General features: G+C 35.0%; 1 protein-coding gene across 2 annotated transcripts in view; it reads right to left on the bottom strand.

Annotated features, from left to right (window-relative positions):
- Positions 1-1,084: 1,084 nt before the first annotated feature.
- Positions 1,085-22,900, bottom strand: part of NAF1 (nuclear assembly factor 1 ribonucleoprotein) — a 37,716-nt gene continuing 15,900 nt past the window's right edge. Inside the window, exons 4-8 of one of the 2 annotated variants that reach the window (XM_011959689.1) lie at positions 20,666-20,748; positions 14,775-14,935; positions 11,765-11,816; positions 7,818-7,920; positions 1,085-1,492 (exon numbers count right to left, since the gene is read on the bottom strand). In XM_011959689.1, the coding sequence (XP_011815079.1) occupies positions 1,356-1,492; positions 7,818-7,920; positions 11,765-11,816; positions 14,775-14,935; positions 20,666-20,748 (536 nt within the window). In that variant the 3' untranslated portion in view covers positions 1,085-1,355. Of the gene's footprint in view, positions 1,493-3,037; positions 3,727-7,817; positions 7,921-11,764; positions 11,817-14,774; positions 14,936-20,665; positions 20,749-22,900 lie in introns of those variants that run through there. The other variant, XM_011959688.1, reaches the window with a different exon arrangement.

Genomic DNA, 22,900 nt, shown 5'->3' with positions numbered 1-22,900 from the left:
TTAAGGAAATAAGCCATCTCCATAACATAAAAGTGCAAAATGAAGCTGCAAGTTATCCAGAAGATCTAGATAAGGTGGATACACTAAACACCAAACAACAGATTTTCAGTGTACATAAAATAGCCTTATATTCAAAGAAGATGCCATCTAGGATTTTCATAGCTGCAGAGCGGGAATCAATGCCTGGCTTCCAAACTTCAAAGGACAGGCTATCTTGTTAGGGGTACTGCAGCTGGTGACTTTAAGTTGAAGCCAATGCTCATTTACAATTCCAAAAATCCTAGGGTCCTTAAGAATTTTGCTACATCTACTCTGCCTGTGCTCTCCAGATAGAAAAACTATGCCTGGATGACAGCACATCTTTTAATATCATGGTTTACTAAAGATTTTAAGTCCACCATTCAGTAAAAGATTTCTTTCAAAATGTTGCTGATCATTAACAATGCACCTGGTCACCCAAGAACTCCAATGGAGATGTACAAGGAGTTGAATTTCTTTAATGCCTGCTAACACATCCATTCCATAGCCCATGGATCAAGGAATAGTTTTGACTTTCAAGTCTTATTATATAAGCATATTTTTTGTAAGGCTATAGCTGTCATAGTGATTCCTCTGATGGATTTGGGCAAAGTAAACTGGAAATCTTCTGGAAAGGATTCCCCATTTAAGATGTCATTAACTACACTGATGATTCATGAGAGGGGGTCAAAATACCAATATTAACAGGAGTGTGGGAGAAGTTGACTCCAACCCTCGTGAATAATTTTGAGGTGTTTAAGACTTCATGGGAGGAAGTAACTGAAGATGTGGTAGAAATAGGAAGAGAACTAGAATTAGAAGTGGAACCTAAAGACGTGACTGAATTGCTGCAATCTCATGAAAAAACTTGAACAGATGAGGAGTTACTTCTTATGCATGAGTAAAAATGAGGTTTCTCAAGTAAAAGCTCATGGTGAAGATGCTATGAACACTGTTGAAATGATAACAAAGGACTTAGAATGCTACGTAACCTTCTTAGTTGATAAGGCAGTAGCAGAGTTTGAGAGGACTTGATCCCAAATTTGAAAGTTTTACAGAGAATAAAATGCTATCAAGTAGCATCACATGCTACACAGAAATCTTTGGTGAAAGGAAGAGCTAATTAACATAGCAAACTTCACTGCTGTCTATTAGGAGAAACTGCCACCTTTAGCAACCACTACCCTGATCAGTCAGCGGCCAACAACACTTGAGGCCAGACCCTCCACCAGCTAAAAGATTATGACTCAGTGCAGGCTCAGAGGGTCATTATTATTTTTTGAGCAGTAAAGTATTCTTAAATTGAGATACGTACATTGGTTTTTTTAGGCACAATGCTATTGTATACTTAATAAACTACAGTAGCGTGTAAACATAACTTTTATATGCATTTGGAAACCAAAAACTTTGTGTGACTTATTTGACCACAGGGGTCTGGATCTGAGGCCACAGTATCTGTGAGATATACCTGTACCTGAGGTAAAGAAATGGACAGATTTTTACTTTGAGATGGAGTCTTGCTCTGCCACCCAGACTGGAGTGCAATGGTGTGATCTCGGCTCACTGCAACCTCTGCCTCCCAGGTTCAAACAATTCTCCTGTCTCAGCCTCCCGAGTGCTGGGATTACAGGCACGTGCCACCATGCCCGGCTGATTTTTGTATTTTTAGTAGAGGCGCGGTTTTACCATGTTGGCCAGGCTGGTCTCGAACTCCTGACCTCAGGTGATCCGCCCACCTTGGCCTCCCAAAGTGCTGGGATTACAGGCATGAGCCACTGCACCCAGCCGAAATGGACAGGTTTTTAAATGCCATGATGATCAGAACAGCTTGATGACTAAAAATAACATGTTACTGTTCCCATTCTTGTGGAAAAGGATTTGGGTTTTTCTTTTAGTACTTTTAGATATAATCTCATAAACTCTTAGTAATATTCTAACAATTATAAAAAGACTGTGCTATAACCTGTGAAGGTAATTCCTGAAGAGAAGTTGCAAAAATATTTAAAAAAATAATGAATAAATTATTCACATGATAAAGTTAATGTATACCAAGGCAGAGCCTCTCAACTTGTGTACAAGGAATGCTGAAAGAGTCCCCTCAGCTCATGAGAAAGAAAAGTGGGGCCTCAGTGCAACCAGAGTGCATGGGCTTGTGTTAAGTGGTCTCCAGATTACTCCAATGTGCCATACAAACACTGTTTCCTAAGTGTGTAAAGGAATGTAAGATTGGGAAACATCTAATTAGTGGAAATTGCTAATCAGAAAACCAGAAGAACTAGGCTCAACTCCATGCCAGCTCACTAGCTGAGTGATCTTAAATTACTTTAACCTCTTTGGGACACTTAGACTCCTTATTTACTAAATGAAAACTTAAGAGTATTTCAATGTTCTCTTCTAGTTCTAAAACGCATAATTTCCCTTACGTTGACACTTCATAATAGAAAGCAGTAGTCATTACTCACTTAATTAAAAACTCTAAATTCAGATATTCAATAAATAGTTGTTATTTACTGAACCTAGTCTGCATGTGAGGATCTGGAAAACAAATACGGAAGACAAAATCCCTAAATAGATCTTATTGTGAATAATCCTTACATCCCTTTTAGGAGGTTAAATAGTAAAGTCTTTTGAATAGTGCCCAAATAAAGGAAATATTTTGCACAGATAATGGAAGCTTGCCTATGCATAATAAATACTTTTTTACTTTAGCTATAATCAGAGCTTCTACCAATATATAAGAATTTTCTCCTCTATACCCTTCAACTGTTTTAAAAAGAAAAATTATGGTCATTTAAATTTACTCACAAATTACATTTGTAATTAAAATTGATTTCCAAAGTATAAATTTATAAAAATAGTTTAAAGACTCTCAAAAGGACTTCAACATCTTATATTCATATTACAGCAAGAAAATCAATGTGCTCCATATATTTTACCCATGATGAAACTTGTCCCATATCCATTACTATATACATAGTTTAATTGGGTGGGGTTGGGAGGGAGAGGCAGGAATTCAAAATTTTAATTAAATATTACATAATTTAATGTTCCCCCAAGAATCTGAGCTGACATTTTCATGTGAATACAATTTCACAAAGGTTACAAATATATATATCAACTTACAACAGAAGGAATCATTTAGTATTTTACAGTGTTTCTAAAAATCTAGCTCCATAATCACTCTTTAAAAAAACAAAAAAATCCTTACCACATAATATGAAAAGTCCACATTTCTCTGGAAATGCATAGTCACCTAATAGTAAGGTCCAAAATGAGAATTACTATCTCCAGAGGAGGGTGGAGGAGGCAGCGGTGGAGGGGGAGGGGGTGGGGGTAGGGAGTATGGTAAGTTAAGTAATGGATGAGCTGCCATGTTTGGTGTAGCCCAACTCATGTTTACAGGTGGGGGTGGGGGTGGGGGTGGGGGTGGAGAGCGGAGTGGAAAATTATGCACATCAAACATTGGAAGAGGAAAGGGGTATTGTGGCATGATGGGATTATCTTGTCTCTGAGAAGGAAATCCTGAAGTCTCCTGAGATACTATATGTTCTGAATTATAGAAATGCTGAGGTGGAGGCCTGCCATGGCAAGATCGAGGGTATCTGCCCCTGGAAAATCCTCGTGTGAATTCTCTGTTACGATATCCTTTTGCATGCTCTGAAGTAGAGTGAGCATTCCAATTCTGATGTACTTCAGCAAAATCTTCACCTTTGAGTGAGGGGAGGGAAAACAAAACAACAAAAGTAAGTTTAATATATCAAAAAGCACTGTTTGAAATTTCAATTATGAATTTTCTTTATTAGCCAGTATATCTTATGGCAGTTAAAAAAGTGTGAAACATAGAATGGTAAATTTTAAATGAATTGAAAAGACAAAACTTAATGCCAAAGAAAGATAATTGAGCAAGTCAGAAAACACTTAGACGATAACCATTCTACTCCAGCCAAACACCACAGAAGAAAATGTGGCACCATCTCTACACACTCTCAAAGGCTGAGTATGGATCCTAGACTTCTATCCTTGACAGGCAGTAATGAGGTACTCCAACCCTTCCACCGCAGTAGCATCAGGAACAGGCTGAACAGGGTGCCAGTAACAAGCCTCCCCGCAGTGACAATGAACATCACATGGGGAACCTGAACTTCCACCTCCACTGGCAGCAACACAGTGTTCTTCCTTCTTTTACACTGTGACAATGTCAGAGAAGACTGAGTAGAGTTAGGATTTTTGTCCCCATCCAGTGATAACAAGGCCATCCTCCACTTGTGTCAGTGCATGCCACATGGGGAGGAGTGACAAAGTACTCCTGTCCCTACCAGGCATAAGAAAATACCTCGTGGGGTGTCAGAACTTCTACCCTCATCCAGCAGTAACAAGGCACCCCTTGGCCAAAGGTGTCAACAGAGGCTAAGAGGAATACCTAGACTTCAATCTACCCCATTCTTTTTGCTGCCAGAAAAGCATTTTTAAAAAGACAAAGAAACAATTACAACAAACCCAGCTAAATCAGAAGATTTACATAAGATCCATGGTCTTGTAATATAATACTCAATATCCCAAGTTTCAATAAAAGAAAACTGTTCATCACAAAAAGAACCAGGAAGATTTAAAATTCAATGAAAAAAAAATTAACCAAGGGTGCCACAAAGATGTTAGAATTATGAAAGGTATTAAAGCAATCATAAAAATGCTTCAACAAGATATTATGAACACTCTAAAAAATCAAAATTACAAAGTTTTAGCAAAAAAAGATATAAAATAAAGAATAAATTGAAATTTTAGAACTGAACATTACAATAACCAAAATAAAAAACTCAATGGAACAATATTGAAGGAGAAGAACAAAGGACAGAAACTACCCAAATTCAAGACATATTAAAAAGTTTAAGTAATCACAGCAGTGTGGTACTGGTGAAATAACAGACAAATAAATCAATGGGACAAAACAGAAGATACAAAAATAGACTCCCATAAACATAATAAACTGATATTTAACAAAGGAGCAAAGGCAATACAACAGAGCAAAAGTAGTGTTTTTAACAAATGGGGCTGGAAAACCTGGACATTCATAGGCAAAAATAAATAAATAAATATAGACAATAATCTTACACCGTTCACAAGGATTAATTCAAAATGGATCACAGACCTCAATGTAAAATGCGGAATTATAAAATTCCTAAAAGATAACATAGAAGAAAATTTAGATGACCTTGGGTTGATAATGACTTTTCTTTAGAGATGGAGTCTCGCTCTGTAGGCCCAATTAGAGTGCAGTGGCATGATCTCAGCTCACTGCAACCTCCACCACCCGGGTCCTGGCTCAAGCAATTATCCAGACTCAGCCTCCCAAGTAGGAATGCACCACCATGCCCAGCTAATTTTTGTATTTTTAGTAGAGACGGGGTTTCACCATGTTGGCCAGGCTGGTCTGGAACTCCTGACCTCCTGATCTGCCCACCTTGGCCTCCCCACGTGCTGGGATTACAGGTATGAGCCACTGTGCTCGGCCAATAACGACTTTTTAGATAATGACTTTTTAGATAGGATATCAAAGGCATGATCCATGAAAGAAATCATCAATATGCTGAATTTCATTAACTTAAAAATTTCTGCTCCATGAAAGATACTGTCAGGAGAATGAAAGAAAAAAAGCTCAGAAGTTCAAGGTTATAGTGAGCTATGATTGTACCACTGCATTCCAGCCTATGCAACAGAGCAAGAAGATATCAAAAAACAGACCAAAAAAAAGAAAAAGAAAAAAAAACCCTCAGCAAGACATTTGTTGATGTAGATAAGATTCCAAAATTTACACTGAAAGGTAAAGGACCTAAAATACCGATTATAATTTTGAAAAAGAAAAATAAAGTAGGAGTTATCACTCTACGCAATTTCAAGACTAACCTCGCATTCCATACAAAATTTAATTCAAAATGAATCACAAGTGTACAATTTAAAACAGAAGACTACAAAACTTTTAGGGAAAAAAACAGAAGAAAATCATTAGGATCTAAAGCTAAGCAGGAAGTTATAAGATTCCATAAACAAAATTGATAGTTTTCCTCAAAACTAAAAACTTTGGTCTTGCAAAAGGCCCTCTTAAAAGAGGGAAAAGACTACAGACTAGACAAATCATGAACAAACCACATATCTGACAGAAAGCAAGCATCTAAAATACACATTTTTAAATTCCTGTAACTCAACAGTAAAAATTCAGAAATACAATTTAAAAGTGGCAAAAGATAATGAACTGACATATCACTGAAGATAGAGACAGTAAATGAGCACATAGAAAGATGTTCAATGCCATTAGCCATTAGGAAAATGCAAATTAAAACTACAATTATATTTGCACTACAAACCTAGCAGAATGGCCAAAATTAAAAAGAGTGATAACACCAAATGCTGGAGAAAATGCAAAGAAATTGTCACTCATCCATTGCTGATAAAAATGTAAAATGGTACAGCCATGCTGAAAAACAGTATGGCAATTTCTTAGGAAACTAAACATACAATGCTACCATTATAAAACCAAGCTATTGTATTCTTGGGCATTTATTCCAGAAAAATAAAAATCTGTTTTCACAAAAAAAACTGTACATAAATATTTATAGCTGCTTTATTCCTAATAACCCCAAAATGGAAACAACCTAGATGTCCTTCAGTGGATGAATGGTTAGGTAATCTGGTAAATTCATGCCATGAAACGCTACTCTGTAATGAAGATGAACAAACCTATTGATACATGCAGTAATGTGGGTGCATGCACAGATTTTTTCTTTTTAATTTTTTTTAATTATTATACTTTAAGTTCTAGGGTACATATGCATAACATGCAGGTTTGTTACATACATTTACATGTGCCATGTTGGTGTGCTGCACCCATTAACTCCTCATTTACATTAGGTATGTCTCCTCATGCTATCCCTCCCCTGGTCCCCTCCCCACAATAGGCCCCGGTGTGTGATGTTCCCCTTCCTGTGTCCAAGTGATCTCATTGTTCCATTCCCACTCATTGTTCTACGAGTGAGAACATGCAGTATTTGGTTTTCTGTTCTTGTGATAGTTTGCTGAGAATGATGGTTTCCAGCAGACGCACAGAAATTATGCTCAGTGGCAAAAGCCCTTCCCTAATCATACTATATTGTATAACTTCACTTATATAATTTTCTAGATATGACAAAATATATGAAAATGGAGAACAGATTAATGGTTGCCATGAGTGAAGGAGGGGCTGAGAGGTAAGGACATGGTTGTGACTATAAAAAGGCAACTGGGTAGCTCTCTGGTGATGGAAATGTTATATAGCTTCCTTGTATCCTGTCAATATCCTGGCTGGGACAGTGTTCCATATATAGTTACGCAAGATGTTGCAACTGGGGGAAATCGAATAAAGGGCATACAGCACCTCTCCTATTATTTTTACAACTGTATGTGAATCTACAGTTATCTCAAAGTTTAACTTTTTAAAAAAGGTAAAGGGAATGCATGTTTATAAATAAGATACTGTGATTTAGGGGTTCATCAAGTACTTGATCATGGAAGCAAATAGGTATCTTAAGAAAAAAGTGCTGACAAGCACAAGTAACAATGTTTAGTCTGTCTGTTACCCCAGGAAGCCATTTTTACTGCTTAAGTTCATAAAACTACCATACTTCCTGCTATGTAACGGCTCTAAATGTTAGCAGGATGCTAGGAGGTAAACAGAGAAAACCCAGATGTTTCCCTTGGTTTTATTATTGATAAACTTATATAGATGTAAATGAAGATAAAAAACGACTATATATATCGTATTCACTCACCTGGCTCATTAAATTCAGATTTGAGTTTTTTCCGGCCTTGAATCTGAGATTTTTTCCTCTGTTTGGCTTCTTTTTCTTTTTCATCATCACTGAAATCTAAGGCCTTGCAGAGAAAAGTATATAATAGGTTTATATTACATGGATTTGCCAATTCAATAGTACATAATACTTGGAGGTGAAGAAAATAAGCCTATTATTAATCACTGACTAAAAAAAGTTGCCTTTTTGATACTTAATATTTTCTATATCTGAATTAGACATGGTAGAAAAGTAAAGTATTTTTTGATAAATGCTTAATGACTCTTTAATTAACACAGGTCAGTAATCAACCTTCAGATATGAGTCTGATTTCCAGTTTAGACTTAAGATTCATCATAGTATCAGATGCAAAAGGGTGCCAAAGGTAACAGTATCAAGGACGAAACAAATTATATACATTATCAGAGCGAATAAAAAATGGAAGACAATGTTCCATAATTCATTCATTCAAAATACACATCCAAGCACTGTTCTAAACATTTCACAGGCTCATTCTTTACAGGTTTACCATCTTATTTTTTAAATATAATTTTAAGTATATAGCAAGAGCTATAAATAAATGAGGGAAAATAAGGGTATACAAATCATGAGGAAGCTATTTAGATAGGACCATAGGCAAAGGTGCTTTTTTTTGGTACAGTGGCACAATCTCAGCTCACTGCAACCTCTGCCTCCCAAGTTCAACGATTCTCCTGCCTCAGTCTCCTGAGTAGCTGGGGTTACAGATGAACACCAACCTGACCAACATGGCAAAGGCTTTTATAAGCAGATACATGAATGATCCAACTCCTAAGAGGAAATTATTTTAAAATTAAAGGTGGTAAAACTCACATGCAACTAAGAATTAGGATTCATTCTTATAATCCACCAAGGAAACCAAGATTTATGAGCTATTTATCTTATGACTACTATGGTATCTACAGTTCAGGCATTTTATTATTCTATTAATGCCAGAAAACTTTTATTACATTTCATACAAAAAATATATGAAAGCAGGCCCACTATGTATGGATGGATACACATTTAAAAAGAAGAAATAAAATGTATATGAAAGTCTTTGTATGTAATTTTCAGTATGGCTTCACTGGAATACATTCTAGATCAAATCCTCCATCAACAGGAATCCATACACTTCAGATTCTGAAATCCAATTTGAAAACATGAAATAATTGTATGCCTTCTAATGCACTATTTCTTATTACTGAGCTTAATGGGATAAGATTTTAAAACTCAAGTTAAATCTGGTATCTGACAGACACTAGAAAGTATGGAGATGAGATAGAAGACTCCTTTTTCTGAGAAAACAGATTAAATGTACAATGAACGAGTGCTACAACTTAATGCTATGTTATTATAGTGCTGGAAAAAGAGAAAAAAGGAAAAGGAAGACTTCTTGATATGGATAACCCAATAGAAATACCTGAATGAGTTAGCTATGAAAATAAAGAGAATTTTCAGGGAATGGAAACAATACACACAGAGGCATGACAGAACATAGTATACACAAAAAAGAAAAATGATTCTGAAAGGTAAAGTGAAAGCTGCTTCTTCTTACACAGAAAAACCAGAAAAGATAAAATTGGAGAAGCTAATAAGGAACCTTATTGTGCCATTTTAAATAATTGAACATCATCTTAAGAGCAGGAGGGAGGAACTAAGGATTTTAATTGGGAATAGTTTATTTCACAGAGATTACTTTGGTAGTATTTTGCTATCACTCCTAAAATCAGAGAAAAATTCATGTCTCTTATATGCAAATTAATTCATATTTCCATTCATTAAATACATTTATTAAACCATAAAGTATATGGTGGCATATTAAAAATGGCTATGAAGATGAATATGATACAACCCTAGGTAATTTTTAGTTTATTTACACAGTCCAATATTTCATAGCACATAATTTCTCTTATTTTCCTTTATGTAAGCTTTCTATTTTCACATCACATGATGTTTCTCTTTTTTCTCTTTTTAAGTTTAAACCTCACAAATTTCTAATTTCAATCTATGATCAACACCAGGCAATAATTCTATACTACAAAGTTTCATCAACAAATATTACATAATTAAATCCCAACATACTTAATGATCCAGTTCTAGCTACTTGGAAAAAACGAACACCATGAACTAGGTGAGATGTAATTTGGCAATTAACCTAGTCAAACCAATTTTATGAATAACTCACATTGCTGTAATTGGTAACTTCAATGGTTAGGTCAGAAACAACAGGGATTCATTAGAATATCTGGATTTTGGTCGGGTGCGGTGGCTCATGCCTATAATCTCAGCACTTTGGGAGGCAAAGGGGGGTGGATTACTGGAGGTCAGGAGTTCAAGACTAGCCTGGACCAACATTGTGAAACCTCGTCTCTAATAAAAATACAAAATTAGCTGGGCGTGGTGGCATGTGCCTGTAATCCCAGCTACTCGGGAGGCTGAGGCAGGAGAATAGCTTAAACCCGGAGGCGGAGGTTGCAGTGAGCCGAAATTGTGCCACTGCACTCCAGCCTGGGCAAAAAGAGCAAAACTCCATCCCCCACCCCAAAAAAGAAAAAAAGAATATCTGGATTTTACAAGAAATATGTTTTGAGATGTTTAGGAATCTCTAAACATTTTAAAACATGTAATTCCAGTAATAAGATGCTCTAGATGCTCTAAACTTAATTCAGAACATTAAGTGAATATTCAGAGCCTTAATTGAAATCACATAAATACACAGACTTAGAAAACATAATTCCATTTTAATTCAGATACTAAGCAAGGATCATTCACTGGTTAAGTGATTAATACCTGTACAAAACCCTCTAAGTGGGCATAAACCTGATTCATACCTCAGTAAAATGAGAAACTAACACAGATCATGATTTAGCATTGCTTTAAACATCTAAAATGACCAAGGTTAAGTCTCTAACTATCAAAAATCTGTAATACTAGCTGGGCAAGGTGGCTCATGCCTGTAATCCCAGCACTTTGCGGGGGTGGAGGCAGGAGGATCACTTGAGGCCAAGAGCTTGAGACCAGCCTGGGTAACATAGTGAGACCCCCATGTCTATATTCGTTAAAAAAAAAAACAAACTGTAATACTGAGAAAACTTCATAAGAACTGCCAAGAAAGTTTTAAAAACTCTCCTGTATAATTTTTACTTATAAAAATAATTATATACATTTTTATTTTATACTGTATAAATACATGCTATTTTTAAGAAATGAATATATTCATTGTTGTAATTCAAAAAAAAAACCTCAAGATAATCTGCTTAAACACTTTCATGGAATGTTAACCAAGTAATCCTATTAAATCATTAACTCATTTACATATTATTCCTAAATTTACTACACATTTCTAGGAAGACTAGATTATGAAGTCACCTTGGGGCATAAAACTTGTTTTGCTGATGTAGATACAAAAAGAAAATCAAGGTCCCTTTTTAGAAAGGTAGTTATATTGTTAAAAAGTAGAGAGTTAGTTACCTTCCAATGATCTTGTACTTCCAAAAGAAGGGCAGCTTACTACTACTAAAAGCACCATGTCTTCATGTCCCATACAGTGGGTGTATTTACTAAACTGAATTAAATTTTTTAAAAACAATGACAGCCTGCCTTTATCACACATCAACAAAGTTAACAAAAATAGCAAATTAGATTGTAAATGATAAGGTGATAATTATTAAAATACAACTAAATGTAACTGGAAAAAGTTTTTTTCCTAAATGATCAATCAAAACCTTTCATTGAAAGGTATAAAATAGTCATCTAGGAGGGTGAGAGAATACATGGGCTAGGATAGGAGAAGGCAGTATGGCTGCTAGCCAGTATTAACGACTTCCCTAACAGCAAGAATGATAAAATTTATAAGACTAAGTCCTGCCCTACTTTATAAAATGTTGCATAAAAAGACTTATACTTACCTCTGGTGGTGGTTCCTGATCATTCTTCCACGATGCATCTGATCCCTTATCCCTGGGTGGGGTGGGGATGGGAGTCAAAAAAGTATTTATCACAATTCTGTTAAGTGCTTATAACTTAAAAGTACAGAAAATAATAAAGGACATGAGTTCAACCTTTAATTTTGCAATACACTTATGTGTCTTTTACCTTATTTCAAAAGATGTGGGAAGCTCCTAAGAAAAACACAAAAGTTGGGCAAATATAAATATTAGGATTAGGGAACTGGAATGAGAAGCCAAGGCTACGGTGTGCAGTGGAAAGCAGATGGACAGTGCTTTTGATTTTTGTTTTCATGATATTTGCAGTTTTCACAAAACTTAGTTTTAAAAAAAATGCTTGTTTCACGCCAACCGTAGATCGGAAGTTGTTCCATGTGCGAAGTACACAAAAATGACTATGAGCCATTCCCTTTTCAAAGATTTTACAGGTTTAATGGCAGAGATATCAATATGAATTATTTTCTCCTCAGTTTACCTGAGGAATGTCAGTAATCCTCTATGAGTAACCAAGGCTTATTCCAACACTGATTCTCAAAGCAGAGAGGGTCAAATAAAGGCTAACTATGAATAGTTTGAGGAAGAGGAAGAGGAGTTGCTTTAAAGATTCTGAAGGACAATATAACAACTGGCATGTGTGAAATATGTAATTGCAGCTGAAAATCAACAATTTTTGGTGGACAGTTTTACACTTTACAACCAACAGAAGTACAGACATCTATTATGAGCAGTATAATTTGAGAAAGCTCATTTTTAATCTTTTTAATTTTGTTAATTTCATAGTTTCGGGTACTATTTTGTTATTCCATTATGTTAAAATATCACAAAGTAAAATATTACAAAGTATTAGGACTAGATGTCCTTATTGTTTTAAACTAGATCTCAAAAATAAGATTCCCAGGAATTAAGGCCATGAAAATCAATGTACAGATGTCAGTTTGCTGGCACAACATGAAAGCTGTTAAGTTGCTTTAAATTTTTGATTCAGAACTTTGACATTATATATGAGCCATTATCAATGACTTTTCCATCACTTAAAAGAAAAAAAGCATTTCCTCAATTGTCATTTCACACATGAGCCTTAAATACAGCTCTGGTATTCCTTTCTGCATGCATGACATCTCATGATCTGGACTGCTGTTAGCCTGGAATCACAGACATAAATGGGAAAAATTCCCCAACTACTGCGTCTCTTACAAAAAATCAAAATCTACTAAAGGAAAGATCAAGCAACATTTCAAAAGGCACTTTTAACAAGACAGTAAGTACATGAGAAACTAAGATCAAAATAACCTCATCAGAGAACAGTAAGCTTGAAAGGAGCTGAACTTCTCTACCTCAAAGACAAAGTACTCCACCGAGTTCCCATGACAGACGCCAAAATGCAGTCTAGAATACAACAGTTTTCCTGGGGGAGGGAGGTTTCTGAAATATAGGCCTAATTTCCCAATTCATTGATTTACTACTACTTCTTAATAGAAGAACTGCAAATCAAAACCAAAGACCGAATCTATTATTTAAAATCTATTTAAAAACCATCTTCAGAAAACCTCTTCAAGTTTAACTGTTTTAAGCTAAAATACTCTATTCGTTAAAAAGCTGCATATATGGCATATCCACAGCAGTATCTTTATATTCAAAACAGGATGAAATGCTAAATATTTAAAGCATTTTAGAACATATTAATATCTTGAAGGCTTTGTGTCTATTTAATTCATCTTTCTTGTCAGTGTTACTTAGGAAAATAACCTTATGCAATCTGAAGAATAACTTAGGCAAAATATTCCTCCAGATCTGTATGTAGATTCTTAAACATGAGTTAAATCAATTACCAGGACCAAAATTTTCATCTCTGAAATAAATGAAATTTGGTGACCTGAGACTTTATTTAATATGTAAGTGGCATAAGTAATCTTCTTATGCCATGCAACTGGGGCTGGTACCTTTGACATAATACCAAAGTTACTCAGTGACCAAAGCTCCTTTGTTTTCCTGCAAAAACAGCATCTATAAAAATCTATCGCCTAGGTTTTAAGTTTCCAATAAAAGAAGTGCTAGAACTAAAAGGAACTTCTGTGTCAAACTGAGTGCAAAGTCTTTCTGGATTTAACCATCCCCCAATCTTTGGCAGTCTTTTCTTCCACTCCCAATCTGAAAATATTTTTAGTGGCTCATATTCATTACATCATTCGAAAGCATTCAAGTTATTTTTATTCAAAAAAATCTATTCTACTTAAATTCATATGCTATTTGATGATATAAAAAATTAAATAACATAATTATAACAAGTTCAACTGATACAAACAGCTCTACGACTAACAGTTGGCACCAGCTAACATTTGAAAAATATTCAACCAATGGGAGCAAAAATATACAAAAATTGCTGGTCACATGCCACAGAAATCACTTAGCATTATTTGTAGAGAAAATGGAGAGCACTGATTTGTTGGTTAGGTCAACTCCACACACCATGGCTTTCTACACAATTCTTCAGGGACACATGTTAGTTGTCTCTCTACAAACTTACAATTTATAAGCAAAATAAAGAGATATACTCATTTTTTTTTCCTCTTGAAAATTAAGTTTTATTGAAGAGCAAGGTCTCTAAATAGAATCCAAAGAGAATTTTACTTAACTGAAAAAAAAGTTATTAAGAAATGATAATAATATTAGTACTAATACTAAAATAGCAAGTACATTAAAGAAAGTATATAATGGAAAAAACACTGAACCAGAATCAGCATACAAGGCTCAAATGTGCTCTTAATGGCTGATCATTTCAGTTTTTGCAAAAGATATGAGTTCTACGTACAAAATCTGAAAATAAATTGTAGGCTTCAAAGATACTGTTAGGAAGATAAATGAACTCTTTGCAAGAGAGACACAATATAACTATAAGAAATTACATCACTGAGAATTATTCTTAAAATATAAGTTATGTAAGTGAAGAACAACATGGCAGTAAAGTACTTACTGTTTAAGTTTTTCTGTGAATATATATTGGGTGAAATCTTTCATTGATGGAGCAAAATACATAGTCTCCTTTATTTTAATACCTTTACTCTCAATGTGATCTGAAGAATTAAACCGTAACACATAAAATGGATGTGCAACAGGTCCAAATATCTCAAATATCTGTAATAGAAACCCAAAGTCCTCTTTTAACATGTAAAATAACTACTTGAAAAGTTAGCAGTGTTTTCTTTTAAAAATCCCACTGATAATTGCTAGAACAAGGTAATTTTGTCAATGTTAGGGCAATAAAATAATTTTTTATTTATATTTATGTCATTTTTACATACTGTCTTCATGTATTGATTAAAATGCACTCGCTCATTCCAGATTTCCCTTCTATGAATGTAAAAACAACAGTAACAAGTTTGTTCCTCACCAAATTCAAATCATTTTGGTGGTACCAACTAGATGCAAATTATGATTTTTTAAAATTATTGTTCATTTAAGTTGTAAGGTACAAAGAAAAGGATTATAACTGGTAACTTTTGAGAAGTAACATATGTATACATTTGGAATCATCAGATGGGAAATATAAAAGCAAGCTTCTGACTTCAATAGGTGTTAAATCACTTTTGCTGTTTCCATAGTGTCAGGAATTTTGTAAAATTAAAGACATTTTCTAATTTAACAAATAATAAAGTAGAAGTTATTTACGTTTAAAAAACACAAAGATGGTGCAGCCTTTAACATTTAACTAAAAGAACTGCTTTTAGCAGAACTACATATTTTACTTCTGAAAACGCTTTAAGAATAATGAAAGGAAACCTCTTGATTTCAAACTGTATTTTCTTCTCAAAATACGTGAATTAAAAAATATATTTTCTGGCTGGGTGTGGTGTGGCTCACGCCTGTAATCCCAGAACTTTAGGAGGGGAGGTGGGCGGATTACCTGAGGTCAGGGGTTCAAGACCAGCCTGGCCAACATAGTGAAACCCCGTCTCTACTAAAAATACAAAAATTAGCCGGGTGTGGTAGCAGGCACCTGTAATCCCAGCTGCTCAGGGGGCTGAGAAAAGAGAATTGCTTCAACCCAGGAGGCAGAGGCTGCAGTGAACTGAGATTGTGCCATCGCACTACAGCCTGGGGGACAAGAGCGAGATAATATATGTATACTATAGAGATAAGACCATGACCAGTGCCAGTACAGATTTTTCCAGTCTTTTTTCTAATATGTTTTTTCTTTAAGACCATACTGTAGTTTTGTATACTGTCCCTTTTTAAAAACCTAAAGTTGTTCCATGTTATATTCTTTGTAAGTATAATTTTAGCAATTATAAAACACCTCTTTACAGATTCAGAACAACTTATTTAACTTCTTTCTTTTTGTAGGACATTTAGGCAGCTTACAATTTGTTCAACATAATACATGATGCCATGAGAAACATCTTATACATAAATCTCTATACTTCAGATTTCCTAAAAATTGATTTGTAAGGAGGGGAAGTATTGAAGCTGAAAGTACGATAATTAACACTAAGGCATAAAAGTTTTAATGGAAATTACTAAATAGCTTTCTAAATAGCTTGGACCAATTTATACCAACTGTCTTGAACATGGTTATTTTATCACATCCTCAGTTCTTAATTTTTGACAGCAAATGCTCTGCACATTTTATGATCTTTAGTACAGCACTGAATCTTTTATTCGTTTTCACTAAGGCGTAAAACAGCTCACCTATCAGGGCACCACCATTCTGAAGAATGGTGTACAGCACTGAATCTTTTATTCGTTTTCACTAAGGCGTAAAACAGCTCACCTATCAGGGCACCACCATTCTGAAGATACGTGTACTCTAAAAAGAAGTAGTGACATTAAAAACTATTAAAATGCCAATGTATTATGAAATAACACTAACAGCATCACAACTTTAAAGCTTTAAAAAAGTGTAAAAGCAAAAAACTTTAAGAAAATAGCAAGACATTTGCTTTGAAAAGGTTTAGATAAATCCAATAGACCTCCTCCAGTAAGAACTGTGAAGGACGGAAGAGGTGTACTCAGCACCACTCTTACTGGCCTATCTGACATATATTATTGTAGTCTTATTTTCACTTAAAATTGTCTTAAAAACAATTCACAAGTTTAATTCCCTCAAATATAGGCAAACCCAATTCTTCGTTTGGGCAGAGATTAAAAAATACCTTTTAAGTTTCCTGTGTTCCATTAATATAAGGTAAAATAAACAGTGTGCAACCTGGTACATAGACTGTTTCCCAGGGTTTTGTTTCCTAGATAGCATGAATCCATTTCCTAGGTGTGAAAAATGATTTCAATGGAAAAATTCCTTGCATTCAGGTCTGTGCAGTATGGTTTGAACTAAAATATAAGTGACATTCAAAATTCTTGGACAAAGGCAAAGCATAATATTTTAGTTGACTGTTCCTAGGTTCTGAAGTGTTTACAAGCCACAACTATAATGAAATCATTATAAAGTTTTAAGTAACATAACATCACAGGCAGTAGATAACAGGAAGCCATACAATAGACAGTATGTGACATGAGCCAATACTAATAGGTATGTTACAGGAAAATTTGACCAAGTTCACATAAGCAATTTAGCTAATCCAGAGTAGAAAATAGGAATTTAACAATATTTTAAATCACCATTAGCTTCTGAGTATAGAGTTTAGATTGACTAATACCTAAGAGCTAAACTGTAAAGAGTAACTTGGGACACAGCAAAGCTCAGGCTAGCCCACTTCTCCTCATACAGCTCCATATGAGGCACCCATATTCCTTCTCGGTCATTCCACCCAACTTAGGGGATTTTGTAACTTCCATACTACCTGATTCAAGAAAAAAGCAAAGGAAGTAAAAGATTGTAAGGAGAATATAAGAAATTGAATTTGGAAAAGTAGCAGCTGAGACCTTTACTATGAAGTGGGTAAGTAGCTTTCTTTATATCTTTAAAAATGGTATATATTCTGTAGGTGTTCATATAAAAATTTAATCCAACTAATGCTTTATACTTCCCCTGTCATTGAGAAGTGGTTTCTTAGGTATCCTTTCACTTGGCTCTAGCTGATAATACTCGCCATTTTTTACTCAAAGGCATCATATTTTTGCTACAAGATCTCCAACGATTCCTATCACACACAGAGGTTAATACACACCATAACAACAACATGGTGCAGCTATCATGTAGGGTCTGCTGGGAAAAGTAACTGACAAGCAGAGAAGATACAGAGTGCATGCAGTTCCCCAAATTCCACCCAGCACAGGATGGGCTTCAATGTTCTGTGGGCACCATGGCAAAAGTTTCAGTGGCTTAGAAGGCCTGTTTGAGCCAGCAGGCTGCACATGCACAGACAATACTGCAAAAGGGAGAATGAGCTGTACTCTCCTCCCCCTCTCCACACACACACCATGCCACAAACTTCTAAGTTATCTAGAGGGGGCTAGGTAACTCCCAGTTTTTCTATTACCTAGGAGGGGACTAGGTAAATCCCAGTTTCTCTAAGTAACAATAACTACATCAAGGAATCTCCAGGACTAGGAACAATGCTGGCAGGCTGTGCCTGTGAAGGGCCAAGATTTGCATGCTGCCACCTGGGAACAGCCTTTAAAGAATGTCTCTCCAGGTAAGCCAGCTTTGGGCTAAACTGCCAAAGGAGAAAGGAAATGAGGAAATGAACCTTTACAACTATTCAACATTGTCTTTTATCAATCACTTTGTGCTTTTTTCAATTCCCATTAACAAAAATGAAGAAAATACACATAAATAGAGTATTTTAATCTATTAGGTAAACTGATCATTTCAATCACTGTGTGTATTACAGTGGGGTGGGGAACAACACTCCATCAATATAATAGTCCTCTAGAAAATCATATCCTACCAAACAAGACAGTAATATAATCTTTTAAAAAGGAATCAGTAAAAATTTCCTACCCACTGATATATGAGAAGGAAACAGATTTCACTAGTTATCAACAGACCTAGCAATTATTAGGATTAAAGGGCAAAGGTAAGAATACAAATCTGAGACTGTCCTCCCTTAATCAGTGGGGAAGGTAAAGGGAGGTGGAAGGGAAATGAACCTGGGTTGTAATCTCATCCATTTCAGCTTTGTGACTTTTTAGCAAGGTTTCTCAAGTTTTAAAATAGAGGTAATTCTACTTCCTTGCAGGGTTTCAGTGAATTTAAAAAGATAACATAAATATCACTGTAGCTGATTACTATTGCGTTACTGAAGAGGGAAAAGATGTTCAATGGCTTGCTACTGAAGGTGAAACTAATTTAGTATTTACATAAGACATGCTAACAATCTAAAAGGTACTCAGTTTCATATTGTGCTTATTAGTTTGTTTAACAAATACTTTCTAATCTCTACTTCCACTACTACTTTGGGGAATCATTTCAAGGCACTTAGATTTATAATCAAGTATTTTTCAAAGACTTGTCGGCCGGGCGCGGTGGCTCAAGCCTGTAATCCCAGCACTTTGGGAGGCCGAGACGGGCGGATCACGAGGTCAGGAGATTGAGACCATCCTGGCTAACACGGTGAAACCCCGTCTCTACTAAAAAAAAGTACAAAAAACTAGCCGGGCGAGGTGGCGGGCGCCTGTAGTCCCAGCTACTCGGGAGGCTGAGGCAGGAGAATGGCGTGAACCTGGGAGGCGGAGCTTGCAGTGAGCTGAGATCCGGCCACTGCACTCCAGCCTGGGTGACAGAGCGATACTCCATCTCAAAAAAAAAAAAAAAGACTTGTCACATACTCTTTCAAAAGCATTTATAAGGCATTCTATGTAAAATTAGAAATAGATTTAATTTTTGTCAATAGGCTTATGCCATATAACTAAAGTTAGAGGTGTAAATGTTATATTTTAACTGACTCCCTTCAAAGTTAAATGACAGCTGAATATTAATATTATTAGTCACATTTACAGGTCTAGAAATTCAAATGTAGTGGAAAATACAAAAAAATGCCTGTTTAGAGGTTTTAATTTAGCAAATTGTTGGATATTTTCAATTAAAATTGTCTTAAGTTAGGTACTAAGAAAAAAAGACAACAGTCATTAAAATCACAAATAGCTCCTTTCTTGTTTGTATTCAACTCAATACACATTTACTTGGCAAAAATAATTTCCAAAGAACTGTACTAGGTACAATGGGGAATATCAAGGTGAATAAAACTGTCCCTATTGCCGGGAAATACTTACTTAGTATTTATATTCTTGATTTTAGAAAGTTATTATGTCTTCTGCCGACCAGTCAGAATTGCCTACTTGCTGGGTAAAGTGCGCAGTTTTCTATATTAAGGTGGACATGCAGGGTTTTTACATTAGAAAGATGTTAAAAGGGACCAAATCTTACAGTAATTACTTGAGTGCACATATTTGTAATTCCCCAGGATATTCTTACAGTGACAATTCACTGCTGTCAGTGAAATATTTTTCTATTTGGAAAAGATTCCACACTGAGCTTCCACCTGAGGAAGTCAAAGTCTGAAAAGGCTGAGAGCCACTATTCAAAGAAGCTCACAAGACAAAAATGCTTAAGAGCTATTATACTACGGGAAGTCTTCTTCACTCAGCTGGGTATATGGAGGGTAGGAAACGATGTGCTATGTATTACATAGACTCACTGCCTAGCAAGTTATCTGACAAACACTAGGAAAGAATTCTATACATGTGTATTTAATAACTCATGCGGGGCAAAGAGTAATAATCAGTAGTAAACCAATTTACAGACAGATATGAAGTACTGAAGGAAATCAAGAATGTACTGAAACTAGAGAGCTCTAGATTGTCCATCAATTAAACTAAATAAACTCTTCTGAGAACTGATGGGGAAAGTCAAAAAAAACAATAAATAAATAGAATAATTTGTAAGATTTGAAATGTTTTACAAACCTTTCCTGCTGCTTGTCGATCACTTTTAAAAATTACAGTCTCCTCATTAACTGGAGGTAGGTTAGTCATAGATTCAATTATTACTGAAAAATAAAATAGATTACTTCAAGATTTACTTATAAGAGAATGTAGAATTTCAATGAAAATCTAAGCTTTAATTCCAATATAATTTAAAACAAAATTGAAGGTGGGATTATTACCTCATTAACCATTTCTCTTCAGTAAACAAAGTCTACTTATTACCAAATAGCACTGGGAAATGTTTTATACCTATTTTTAACATAAAAAGCTACAACTCTAAGGGAAAAAAATTAAAATACAAATCCTACAGAAAATCTGAATCATCCATTAAAGAGTCAACAAATTCAAGCTATGCACATATTCTCAAGTAATTTTTACCAAAAATAGTATAATCACGTTTAGTTGTAAAACTGTTTTAAAAGAAATTAGTCTTCTTTCTCACTCTTAAAAATTCTTTTCTACGAAGCACTGTTTAGTTAATGGTATACAAAAATGTTAAATAAAAGGCTTCACAGTAATTTTTATCATTACATGAAAATTCCCTCCTCAAAAAGCAAAAGCATAATCTCCAAATCTCCAGTTCTTTTAAATGACACAAATGTTAAAGAACTGATCTACCATGACAAAGAGAACACACACACACACACACACACACACACACACAAACACACTCTCAATAAATTTTTAGAAAATCAGAGCCACAAGTAAGAACACTTTGTTACGTTACACAGATAACACCATGTCCACTAAGGGAATAATCAGTAGTAAACCAATTTATAGACAGATATGAAGTACTGAAGGTACTTTGGGAGGTTGACGAGGAAGGATGGCTTGAGCTCAGGAGTTTGAGACCAGCCTGGGCAACGTAGCAAGACCTCATCTCTATTAAAAAAACAGTTAGTACTTCCGAATTCCAAATATACACATAAGCAACAGATCAAGAGGCAACATGTTTTGAGTTAAATCTGCAATAGTAGCATGTACTGATTTTGATCCATTTACTCTTTATTCCCATTAGGTTGTGAATTTTTTTAGTCTATGTTAGTCAAAATAGTATTGTTAAAAATGCAAAAATGACATGCGTTATTCCATGTATGTCATAGTTTACATTTTTTTTTGAGAATCAACATTATGACCTAAAATTTTTCTGTATACATCAAGTCTAATAAATGTTTAAATCATACTAAATAATCAAGAAATTACTAGCCTGTTTATCTATACATATTATTAAATACCATAAGACAACTCTAAAACTAGCAAATGTAACGATTCCAGAATCATGGAAAGAATTTTAATTATTATTTTTGAAAAGAAGATTCATTTTAATCTACATTTTTATTAATAAACTAAAAAAGTACAAAATCATGTAAGTATTAATTTTTAAAAATATCAATATAGACACTGTTAGAAAAAAGTCAAAAGAAAAAGTCCTATTTCTATCACTGACTCACTATACAACTGGTCCTAAGAGCAACTGACTTGAATTTTTCTGTTTCCTTAGGTCCTGTGGAGGCTGGTGGGCAATCTAGGTCCTCTTCACAGTTCCAAAATCCTATTACTTTGTCAGTCCTGAGTTCTATTCTCCGGCATATCCTACTAAGAGTTAACAATACCTGCATTAACAAAAATCTCACATAACAACCTCACATGTTGGGGCTAAAGAAATCTAAAATATTAAGTTCTCTTATAACTCAGCAGCTTCATATTTCATGCCAATAACAGTATTAAATCACAAAACTTTCTCACATGTGTTTAAGACAAAATCAAAGGTGCTTCCCCAGAGACATACACACTCTAATACCCTAATCTGTAAATACATTACATTTTTAAGAACCTTTGCAGATGTGATTAAAGTTAAGGACCATGAGATAGGGGAGATTATCCTGGATTATGCAGGTAAACTCAATCTAAAAAGTCTTTAAAAGCAGAGAACCTTTCCATGTATGGTTAGAGTAAGGTGAGATAATGGAAGAAGGTTCAGAGACAGATGTTACATTACTGGCCTTCAGGATGAAGAAAGAGAGCCAAAAGTCAAGGAATGTGGGCAGGCTCTAGAACCCAGAAAGAGCGAAGAAATAAGATTCTCCCCTAGTACCTACAGAAAATAACTCAGCCCTGTTAACACCTTTGATTTTAAGGCCACTGAGACCCACATGAGAACTGTATGACAAAATTGTGCTGTCGTAAGTCACTAGGTCTGCAGTAATTTGGTAT

The sequence above is a fragment of the Colobus angolensis genome, unplaced genomic scaffold (assembly GCF_000951035.1).
Source record: "Colobus angolensis palliatus isolate OR3802 unplaced genomic scaffold, Cang.pa_1.0 Scaffold5, whole genome shotgun sequence".
Lineage (NCBI taxonomy): Eukaryota > Metazoa > Chordata > Mammalia > Primates > Cercopithecidae > Colobus > Colobus angolensis.
The sequence above is the reverse complement of the archived record's forward strand: the minus strand, read 5'-3'. Positions and strand labels throughout refer to the sequence as shown.